Source organism: Falco peregrinus, chromosome 3, assembly GCF_023634155.1.
Source record: "Falco peregrinus isolate bFalPer1 chromosome 3, bFalPer1.pri, whole genome shotgun sequence".
NCBI classification, from domain to species: Eukaryota; Metazoa; Chordata; class Aves; order Falconiformes; family Falconidae; genus Falco; species Falco peregrinus.
The window spans coordinates 59174005-59186202 of record NC_073723.1 but is presented as its reverse complement, the minus strand read 5'-3'; the positions used below and the strand labels follow the sequence as shown (position 1 = coordinate 59186202).

The 12198-nt window shown below is 37.1% G+C and overlaps 1 protein-coding gene across 4 annotated transcripts in view; it reads left to right on the top strand.

Moving 5' to 3' along the window:
• MYOM1 (myomesin 1) overlaps nt 1–12198 on the top strand; it is an 81388-nt gene that overhangs the window by 20311 nt on the left and 48879 nt on the right. For all 4 annotated transcript variants that reach the window (XM_027785326.2, XM_013298412.3, XM_027785323.2 and 1 more), the window contains 7 exons: nt 1768–1978; nt 3677–3834; nt 7742–7834; nt 8776–8864; nt 8996–9058; nt 10623–10787; nt 11378–11539. In XM_027785326.2, the coding sequence (XP_027641127.1) occupies nt 1768–1978; nt 3677–3834; nt 7742–7834; nt 8776–8864; nt 8996–9058; nt 10623–10787; nt 11378–11539 (941 nt within the window). The remainder of the gene's footprint in view (nt 1–1767; nt 1979–3676; nt 3835–7741; nt 7835–8775; nt 8865–8995; nt 9059–10622; nt 10788–11377; nt 11540–12198) is intronic.

The following is a 12198-nucleotide window of genomic DNA, read 5'->3' as shown; positions in this document are numbered from 1 at the left end:
CTGTTGTTTCTGTTTGAAAAGTGTTTTCTGCTGAAACCCCTGAGACTTGACTACAGAATCAATTCTTAAATGGTACTGTGTGCTATTTTTGATGCATTCATTTCAGGGAACACGTTTCTCTTTCATCTGGGCACATTATAACAGGAAGAAGTTATTAGCAAATCTAATTATTTAATACTGTTGATCAAAAGCATCTGGAGACCACTACTGCAGATGACTAGGCTGAGTCCTATATTAGTCTGAAGATATTCATTAGCTCCCAGAAGACGCTTTATGCCTTGAAGAGCAGGTCCATACAATGAAGTTGCTGAGATCTTAACTACTGTAATTAGGGAGGAAATAATGTCAGCTTGCCTTTGAAGGAAAGTGGCACTGATTCATTTAAATGGCATGTAGCTCCATTCATATTCATTAAAGTGGGTTTTCAAAATTTTCTTTAGAAACCTCTGCCATATACCTGCAGTTTCAGATGTTGTTTGTGGGGGGGCTGCTGTGCCTAACTGAAGGGAATCCATCATCCCACTGGCACTTTTAAGAGTCATCCTGTTAAAGTAGCCTGAAACACAGAAAGTTCAAGGCAGAGTTTGAGGGCATGAGGGAGGTCAAAGTTCTATGCTGTTAAGTAATTTTTTTTAGTCTTTTCAGCAATTTTTATGTGTAGTTAAGTTCACAGCACATTCCACTGCTTGGCTGTCTTGCATCTCATTGAACTGACTTCATAGCCCAAAGATAAGGTTTTGGACAGTTAATTATGGGTTTGAATCCAGATTTTCTTGTGTGTTGAGGTGTGCTGTCAAATGCATAATATTAGCAAACTTAAAGAAAACAGAAAAAAATAATTCTTCCTAGTCTTTTTGCTTTGTAGCAGTACTAAGTGTTTTATGCTATAATAGTGAGGTTATGCTTGAGTGCCTTCTGGAATGAAACAGAGGCTACTTTCTTCGTAGTGCTTGCAAGATGGCACTTAATAACTTAAACAGAACCTCTTTTCAGTGTGCCATCTAACGTCACCCTAAAGTAACTAAATACAGCAGAAGGATATTAATGGTTCTCCTTAAGCCAAAGAACTCTCATTGTGTATGCACTACTGTAGCAGTTATAATGTCCTGGCAGTTGCAAAACAGTATGGCTGCAATGACACTTCCACATGTGCGTATGGAAACAGCATTGCCCCATTAAGAGTAACCGTTCTTTGCATCTCTCCTCTGTAGAAAGACTGAGAACGGTGCTTCAAGAAAATCATTAATCATCTTCTTGGTAACATTTGGAAGAACAGTCACCCTACAAACAGTACAGGATTGCATTTTCTATGAATAAAGAGAACTTTTTGTGATATACAGTAACATGTTTTTCTGTATGAATCACAAGCGAGGACATTTTTATACAGCTACAATTATCTCCTACCACTTTGGTAGTGTTATTATAAATGCTGCAGCCCTAGGTCAATAACTGAAGATCTGTGGATACACCTTACGCTAATCTTTATAGTGATGCACATATAAAACCACAGCAGGATAATGGTTAAACTGAGAACATGTATGGCATAGTTACACAGAGAGGCACTGACAACAGCCATGACTTTGGACGGTGAAATACTTAGTCATACCGCAGTACCCTTCCATGTTTCAGCTTTGAATAGATATGAGACTGTAATAGCAGAAATATGAAAGTGTTGGTCACTGCAGTTGGCTAATTTGATAGAAAGTATAAATGGAATATGTTTTCAGCATTTTCCAATGGGATTCTGCTTTTTAAAAATTCTTTCAGAGAAGTAAGTATCAGTGGGATCACAGACACAGAAGAAGAAAGAATTAAAGAAAGTGCTGCATATGTTGCCAAGAGGAACCTTTTTGCCACAGGTGAAGGAGTTAGTGTCAGCAAGGTGGCCAAGTCAACTTCTGAAGAGGAACGTCATGAAAAAAAATCAAGGAAAGTAGCGATCCGGGAGTCTGCTGAACGTGTGGCCCTGAAGAAAACGGTAAAAAATTAGAAATGAACACCTAGACTATAAACAGCATGGATCTTTTTTGTTTGGTGTATGTAAAGTGCCTAGCACAATAGGGCCCTGATTTACACCATGTGGGCAACCGCAATACTGGTAGTAAAAAAACAAAGGATTTTCAGTGGAAACCTTTTCAATGACTTAAAGTCTTGTTATCTTGGTGTCAGGCAGATAAGAAAAGAGGCACTGTGCCTGAGGTATGCTGGAATGCTTCTGTTGTGCTGGGAGAAAGTGAGGGAGAGCAGGGCTGGGGAACACTCTTTGGTCATGCCCACACCTAATTAAATGGCACAGCATCCTTCGCCTGGACAATGAGGCAGTGGCTGGGCAGAGCAGAAAGCTGCCAATACATGTATCTTGCAAATAAGAATGTGATGGGGCAGTTTCTAGGTTTTTATGGCCTGGGAACAAGCTCATGAAGAATATTTACTCCAGAGTTTTAATCACAGGGTGTAAACCAGGGATTGCCAAAGACATCTGGAACTGAATGTCTAACTGTAGGTAGCTTTGATATTATCCTGCAAATTCTTAAAAACCAGTACTCAGAGCAAAGGTACAAATACGTTATGACCAGAATGGCAGAATATATCAAGTGAAAATATGTTTAATTTAGCAAATATATTAATGTTTTGAGCAGAAGAACTGGTGATATGCTTATAAAATAGCCTCATGACATGAGGTTGGAAAGGGCATATACATTTTTAAACGTAAGGTAAAAGTTCAAAATCATCTCAAAAATTGAGAAACAGTGAATGTAAAATTTGATAACAGCAATGGAGCTTACTACACACAGAAGGAAAAGAACAAGTAAATGAGGAATACCTGACTAGGTAGAAGTACCTGAGGTGACAGGTCAGAAATCTGATGTCAGTCATTGATGTATAAAAACAAATGCCATTCTAGAGTGTTTTAACAAAAATATTGTCACTAAAACATGGGGAGGAATTATTTAATTGTGTGGAGACTGTTTGACCTCTGATAATGAGTATTTACTGTTTTATGAACATTGAGGACAAGTAGAACCTGTCCAGAACTGAGAAACAATTGTAAGGACAATTGGCATTGTGCAGTTTATGGAAGACTGAGAGGATTATGAAAGTGTCTTCTTTCAATAACCTTAATACAGGGACCTGTAATTCTCCATATATGTGAAAATTAGGGCAGAAAATAAATCATATAGTCTGAAGAAAGCAAGATTTATAGTATATTAGGATTTTTTTCTTGCAGCTTTGTGGATAGCCATGCAATTGAAACAGTTACTCCTGGAGGATGAAAGATACCATCAGTAAGAAAGGTTTGAGAGCAGGTCTGTAAGAGATGATCTAGGCATACATGATCTTGCATTAGAGAAAAAGCACAGAAGACATTTGAGTTTCAGACATATTTCACCCTTCACTCTGTATTAAAAAAAAATGTGGAAAATTATTCTACTTAGAATAATTTTAAGGGAAAAACCCTAGTAAAATCAACTCTAGCTATTTTGGAAGGAGAGCTTCTTGAAGATGAAAACTTTGTTTTCTGTGTCTAGGTGAGATAAATAAATGAAGTATGTCTGTCTGGATTTTTAAATAAAAAAAGCATAATTTTTTACTGGTCTTCAAAAAAAAGCTTTTTGCATATTAATAATTTGCACTTATAGCTGCTGGAGTTTATAATGAAATGTTTCTTTTCCAGCTAGAAGATACTCAGGCATTCCACAAAAAGTTGAATCAAGATAAACTTTTACATGCTCCTGAGTTTATTATTGAGCCTCGTTCCCACACTGTCTGGGAAAAGCAAAATGTCAAATTTCGTTGTTCCGTAGCTGGCTGGCCAGCACCCCGTGTTACATGGTAAGTTTGTATCTCAAGCACTGAAAGTCACCACATAACCAATATCTGAAGTCACCTTAGCGAATGTGGTATTTTTTCCAGAAAGACGCAAAGATGCAAGTTCGATAAAAAAAAAACAGGTACAGAGGACTGTCAAACACCTTTCAAGTAACCTCATACAAAAAGAAAGCAAAATATTAAAAAGCAGAATAATACTTTGTGTAACAGCAATAGGAATGCATAGATTATTTTTTTTCATAGAGACATCCAGTACATTCCATCTGCTGATGAAGGAAAAATAGCAGTTTAATTTATCACCAGTACTATCCTTAAAATAATATTTTCCAAATAGTTCTATTTAGTCTACAAATGCCATTAATGTTCTGAAGCATTAAAGCATGCTGTGGTTAAAAACTAGCTGCTTGGCTGTTGAGCCAAGTACTGAATCTCCATGAAACTGGAATTTCATGACACAGGGTGTTCATAGCAGACATAATTATTCAAAGTCAAAGACTCGGATCCAGGACCATTCAAATATTATGAAAGCTTTGGAGTCTAGTGGAAACTTTCCATTCATTTGAATGGGTTTTGAACCAAACCTTTACTGTAAGAAACCCAAAAGATACTCTTAGTCATAGCTGAAGGTCTAATTTGACTCTTGGGTTAAAGCTTACCCTGACTGGAATTGATTTAACTTAATTAACAGTGACTTGTGAAGCTTTACTGTCTCACCACCTATTGCGCTGATCTTTCTTATGTTTCATGCTACACGGATACCATCAAGTCGGTAATATAATATGTAACAACTTTTTTCCAAACATAAAATGAGATTTGATGCTCCTTATTTAATTTAAAAGATTATTCTAGAATGTGTATATAAAATGTGTGTATGTGTTTATAAAATGTTTTAAAAAACCCTAAGCCTGCATTCAGCAGTAAACATTGATTAGGCGTAAGTCCTATGGGGAGTCTATTTGTGGAGAAAACAGAAAACGTTTACTATATCACGATGTAAAGCAATACTAATTTTTTGCAATTTACTGCTTGAATTGCTTAATGGACTCTATGTTTATTTAGGTCTTAAAAACCTTAATCTCAGAGCTTCATAAAAAGTGCTGCTAAGAGGTACATTAATAGGCCAGAGCTGATACCCACGAGTTCACTTGGTCTCTCTTCTCAGACTTATGACAACCAGTAGCCAGGCTCTTCATGGACACGTGTAAAGGCTGCAAGTGCCCTGCTTTGACATTGCTCCTAGACAAGATTCCAGACAAACCCTTTGAGTCTGGTCTCAGCTGGACATAAGGAATGGTCAGCTACACTCACGGCTGTAATCCAGCTCTGTAACCCGAATCCTAGCCAAGAATGCAAGAGCTGAGGCTTTTTCACTTTGGTTGCGATACACGTTATCCCAGAAACCTGACGTGGTTAAAGCAAACCTTCAGCTGTCTGCTGTTGCTCTCACTGTGAACCTGCCTTTCATCTAAGTGCTAAATGTGGGTGGTGGATATTAATATATCATTTTACTGTACATCTGAATTCCAAAGGGATTTCAGTTCAGCACAGACTACTAATGAAAAAACCCCAAGAGTTCACAGCCATTTCAGCAGGTGCCTTTACTCTGAGACACAGAACAATGCTGATGTCAGCTTTCATTCAGCGTTTCTAACGAAATGTCAGTCGCGTATTCCAAACAGTCATTCTTTGCATAAGCAACGAAGACCTTTTCACGTACCTGAAAAGTTATAAAACTTAATGAACTTTCTCTAAAGAAAACATTACTGTCTCATGCAGCTGTTCTGACTCCCTTGGAAAAAGCATATGGAAAACCCAGGACACTTGAAACCAGTAGCAGAAGCATAAACTATCAGTGCATAATGACAGTGGGAGGTTGCAGTCCAACATTAGCTAATGACTTGGCTGTTCTGGAACTCGCATTTCCAGAAATAACAAGTGGTCCTTCTAACACACACAAGCCATATGCTTTCCATAGATGAATATAAGTACATGAAAATTAAATCAATTATTTTTTACTAACCTGATAATGAAAATAAAACAAGTGCAAGTCATATCACTGCTGGCATGACTCAGTCAAAGCTTGTTTCTGCATGGCATCACATGCTACCAAATGCCTTCATTGCCAACAGGATCTGAGGGTTGCCCAGCCCTTTGGAGAAAATGTAAAGAGATCATGGAGTCAAGTGCTGTTTCACAGGATTTCATATTCCCTGGAAAATATTAGGAACTGATAGCACTATCCTATTTTTCTAAACTATTTGATGCACTACATGGAATATAAAGATGCCCAGATGTTCCCAGGCAGATCAGTCTGGGAGGCACCATTGCACAGATGAGGTGAAGAGTGGTGGTGAATGGATTACTCTTATTGGACTCATGCATTATTCTTTGTTGTAAGTCAGGATAACGCAGTAGGAGATCTGTAATGAGGTCAAGCATCTCTGCAAGTGTTTGAAGTCTTGACCTGCATTGAGTCCCTTTTCATAAATACCTTGCTAAGAAGAAGATCAGGATGAAAAGCATAAGGGATTATGATCCTCCCTTACTCTGGCACTTGGAAAAATCCCAGTGTATTACTATGCAAAAATATTTGTAGCCAGGGAAATATTATTTATTCCTCAACACTGAAAGTGCTGAAAGGCAATTTGCAGATTTATCATGGATATGGTTTCATCTCGACATATATTAAACTAATAATATTCTTGGTAAAAATAAAATCTGTTATTACTGACCTGTTGGGTGAAGTGGGACAAGCTACTGACACAAGACCAGTTCCCTTTCCTGACTGCAAATCATGAGAGATTTAAAATTTAAAATCTGTAATGAAGAAGCAAAGCTCTTTGGCTGGATATCTGTTACGACTTAGGAAGGGAAAGGTTTATTTAAGCTACATCAAAGTAAGAGATGAAGATACTTCTATCTATCAATCATAATTTTTATTTCCACTTCCCTTATATATGTAACTTACGGAGCACAGGGAAAGCTATGTTAAAGGATGACACTATCTTAGGAAACGTTGTTTCTTTATAGACCTCAAATCAATCCCAAATGTACTGAATACAGTTCAGTGTGTAATTTTATTAGACTCCTGTTGACGGTTTATTACTAGTGCTTACTTAAGATGGGATTCACTTGAACATTTACTTGGTTATACATGTGCTGTCCAGAATGAATGACTCTATGCAACGGTTGATGAGGAAGAATTTAGCATGAACCACTGAATTCTCCCTCTGTGAATCTCAACCTGTTTACAGCAACTCTGAAATTAGCAGTACCAGCTCACTACAGATCAGTATTTGTTCATTCCTTCAAATTACTTACTCGGGATTTTGAACAGTAAACTTTTCCTACCTGAAGATGTAACTGTACCAGAAAACACTCATAGTGTATACCTGTAAAGGCAGAGAAGTTTTTAGTAGTACAGCTTTTGCCTGATCCCTCGCTGCAATGCACTTTACCAGCAAGACAATTTTTCTTTACCAGTCTAATCCCATCAAATTAGCTATGCAAATAATAATAAAAAAGTTAACTTCCTACCTGACATTATTGTGAATATGCAGGTTTTGAAAGTAGATCAAATATGTGGACAAAAAAATTGCGTACGATATCTAGTAGGTAAGGATGCTACAGAATTTTCAGTTTGCAATTCACAGATGTTACTCATGAGGTGTTATTAATGTGACTCCTCCATTCCTTTACAAGTAGTAACATTAAGTTCATAGTAATAGAAACTGATTCTCATCCCATTCAAGACTATTTTCTCTTTATAATTCGAAAATAAAATTCACAGTTTATCTGGGAGAAATATGCAGAAACTGATGTTCTATTTCAAACATCAAGCGCTTGACCTTTTGAAGTATAAAATTATACACTTCCATTTGTGACACACGGTTTCTTTGCTTTTCCATAGGTACAAAAACAATGTACCCATTGATGTACAGACTCACCCTGGCAAGTATATCATTGAAAGTCGGTATGGGCTGCACTCACTGGAGATTAGCACGTAAGCAAATAATAGATACTAGAACAAACCCTTTAAGCTGAAATGTTGGTATAGATTGAGACCTGAAAGATGTGAACATATTTCTTGGGGATGTAAGACGGACCAAGTTTGTACTGCTGAAATGAATGTTGTCTACTAAATGTTGAAGCAGTTCTGGTTTTCCTCAGTAGATGGTATGCAGTTTACCTGAGTGAGCAATTTATCTGGATTGTTATTCTATTTATGGCTGAGTCAAAAACATGTGGGACATTTGTGATTATTTTTTTCCATTTGTCTGCTTCATGAGTATAGTTTAACATGAGAAAAATCTGATCCAGGATAAAAATATGTGAGTTAACTTTCTCAAATACAGCAAAGTTCCTGATTCTTACTGAAATGAGGAACAGAACTGAGATGTCCTCACTTAGACACAAAAAAGATCTCTAACAGTAGTCATCCTCCAAATAGGAGTTCTTTGCAGTCACTTTGATTTAAAAAACACTGAAAACATGAGACCCAATCAGTTAATTTGACAATCAGTAACAATCTAGATTTGATATAGATTTTGACTAGTTTCAGATACTAGTGGGTGCCTTTTGAAAATATTTTATGGTATCTACCATTTCTACAGGTTCCACATTAGGCATCTCTCCATAGGAGGCAGTAAATAAGAGAACACTTAGAGATAACTTAGATAAATATCATCAGACAATTTGTTCCTACTTATGCTGTATTCTTAATTTCAAATCTGTAGGTGATATTTGAAAAGAGACATTTATTTCAAATATTGGATTTTTAACATTGATAAAAACTTAACTAGTTAGTCCAGTGTGTCTTTCTTCCAAGCTTTTACTTCTTTATAGATTTTGCCTAGATTTCTTAGTGTTTTTTTAATCTGAAACGGGAGAGGCCATGACAAGGAGTAAAATGGGTGCTCTGCTTAATATTTTCTTTCATTTTAGATGTGATTTTGATGACACTGCTCAGTATCGGGCCTCTGCTATGAATGTTAAAGGAGAAATTTCGGCTTATGCTTCTCTTGTGGTAAAGAGTAGGTTTGCAAAATATTTCCTTTGGGTTTTTTTTTTTTTGTTAAGATGCACATTACCAGTTTTGGTTTTGTGGCTCAGAGAGCCTTTACCTCTTGGTGATAGTGACTGAAGTTGTTCTTTTTCTGCCTAGGATACAAAGGAGAAATTGATCCAAGTCTTCTGCATGCTGGAACAGTTTCCATGCCTCTGGGCTGTAAGTTGCACCATATGTTTGTTTGACCCATCCATTTACAGTTGCACATTATGAGAAATGACTAAGCAGACTATTTTTTAACATTATTTAAAAAGGAAGCAGGTCTGATTTACAAAGGTACTGAGCTCTACAGTTTCAGATTATGTTAGCCTCACCTATAGGGGAAAAAGACACTGCCTTCTAGGACTATGGCTGTTTGATTATATAAGAAACAATTTTTTAATATTGCACTTTATTGTGGAATAAAATCTGTCAAAAGAAGAGACACTTCATCTTTTGCAATATGTAAAACATGGCCTAGAAAAAAATCTAGGGGGTGCATGCACCTAAGTAGAATAGTTGACTTAATTGTTCTTGTCTGCAGCTATGTGACTCCATGCATTGCGTAAATGTGTAGAAAAGATCAAAGAGCCAGAATCCAATTTGAATATTTTGGATATATCAAGGTAAAAATGGTAGCTTGTTTTACGTAAGAAACTCACACTTTGAAGTGATTTACAGTATTGCATAGATACTTCCATGACGTTAAGACAATCCACCCGTGTATGTCATGCAGGTGAAGTGCCCTAGGGGCCCTGTGGTTGAAAGGCTTGACAGATGAGACTTGTGGACATTTCTTTTATTGTAGCAGCACAAATAGAATCAGAGATATGTTGCAAAGGCATACTAGCTGGTATTTATATACCAAAGCTCTGAAACAATAGAAACAAAATTATGTACCACATTACAAAATGCAAGGCCACACATTTCCAATATAATTTGGGATTTATGACTTGGTTATGGGAAAGGAAGATGACAATCTGCATATATTCATTTATTACAGGAAGACTGAGAGCCACCAGTGTAAGGCAGTTGTGGAAAAGGAAAATGTGACCCTAGGTTTTACCAGCTGAGCTGTTTTCAAAAGAAACATGGAAGCTCCCGTGCCATGTACATTCAGTACAAGTGTAAGGCACTTCGGCTATTCTGTCTGGAGTACTGCACAACTTGGGCCTCACAGCACCAGAAAAGATAAATACGGGAGCAAGTACAGAAACAGGCTACCTGAATGCCTGAGGGAATGGGGAGCTAATTTTATATTAAGAGCCCTCCCAAAGGCTTATTTAGTTTATGAAAATGAAGGCTGAGGGGACACATGACTGCCCTGAGATGGAGCAGGAATTAAATTAGGGAAAGAGAAGAACCATATAAGCTAAAGATCAGCTGGGCCTGAACAAATCATTAATCATAAATAGAAGTCTTTTAAAGTTATAAAACAAACCTTATGATAAAATGCTGGATCTGAAATTTTGAAATTCTGCAGGAGCCTTTCCCTGAGAAAATGAACTAGCTGCAAGAACTAGAGTTGTATGAATAAATAGTTGATTCTCTGTGATAGTAAAGGCTTGGATTATTTAACACTGCAATTACCTCTGAAGATGATGATTTTATATACATTGTTTCTATTTATACCTTAAACTTTGCCTGAGATTGTACTCATAATTATTGGGTACTTTTGCTTCCTACTCTTGTCGCAAAAGGAAAGAAAAAGTAACCAACCAGATGTTTTTTTTCCCTTACACAGTTGGCGTTACCCCTCATGGCTATGCTTCCAGGTTTGAAATCAGCTTTGTCGACAAGTTTGATGTAGCCTTTGGGAGAGAAGGCGAGACAATGAGTCTGGGCTGCACAGTTGTCATCAGTCCTGATATCAAGCGCTTCAAACCAGAAATCGAATGGTACAGAAATGGTGAGAAAGTTTGACAAGAAGAAATAAAAACTGCTCTTATGTAAATTTTTACTTATTTCAGCACATGTGAACTTTATGATTTGATCGTCACTTTCTCAGATTTTCAAAGAGTAACATTTTCTCTTTTTCAATTAAAAGTTTTTCAAAATCCAGCATTTTGAAGTGGAACCACAGTTAGAAAACTGATGAAGCACTGTGAAAATGTCTTCTAGGGATTTTTTCTTCCTTAAAATATTTAAATTAGAAGCATTTTGATCAGCTCCAACATCTATGTGGCCCATCTACATAGCCCACGTAGTTTTTACTATTTATTTATATGACAAGACATTTCTTAAGTAGTTGCACAAATGTGTTGTGCAACAGCTGACTAAAAAGCTGTTGCTTTCTGAAGTTACACATTGAAAACTAAGACAAAATTGGCATGAGAACATTTATGATTTATAATTTATGATTGTGTTCAAAGACAGAAAATTGCATAGTAAGAATGGTCTCCTGTGTATTTCCAATCTATTCCAATATAGTCTTCATATTTGGACTCTGTTCCTTAGTATATCCAGCTAGTTCTCATAATGAAATTCTCTAATTTCTAGGTGTTCTTATTACACCATCCAAATGGGTCCAGATGCACTGGAGTGGGGAGCGAGCTTCATTAACACTGACTCATGCAAACAAGGAAGATGAAGGTCTTTACACTCTACGAGTGGTGATGGGAGACTACTATGAAGAGTACAGTGCTTATGTCTTCGTTCGAGGTAGGATACTGGTAGGATACCAAAATGAGGAAAACATGCTGGCAAAATAAGCTTTAGACATTTGAGGTGCTTTTTTTTTTTTTTTTTCCCCCATTAGAAAGAGGATAATGATTTTCTATTCATATATTCTAGAAATATAGCTTCCAATTGTTAACTCTGGAAAAACTGAATGTATATCTCATGCATTGGTGTCACGTGCTAGAAGACTTCCAGACACCATTGGCATTCTGAGGAGGAAATCTAGGGTGTTGATGTAACAAAACTCTTTCTCAATTTCAGCCTGAAAAGAGTACTGGACATAAGTCATAAAGAGGAAAAATCTACATAATAACTTCAAAATTTATTTTTGTAACCCTCTCACTGCCAGCCAAAAGTACACTGTTTTGATCAAGATTTTGTGCACCATTTGAGGGGTCTGTAATGCACAATGCAGGAAAAGATACAGTGGAAGGGAAACACAAAGATCTGCACCTGGGGAAGAATATGCTCATGCACCAGTATAGGCTTGGGGCTCACTGGCTGAAAAGCCACTTTTCGGAAAAGATACTGGGGGTCCTGGTGGATGCCAAGGTGAACACATGCCATTGTCACAAAGAAGGACAGTGTCATCCTGGGCTGCATTAGGAAAAGCATTGCCAGCAAGTTGAGGAGGTTGTCCT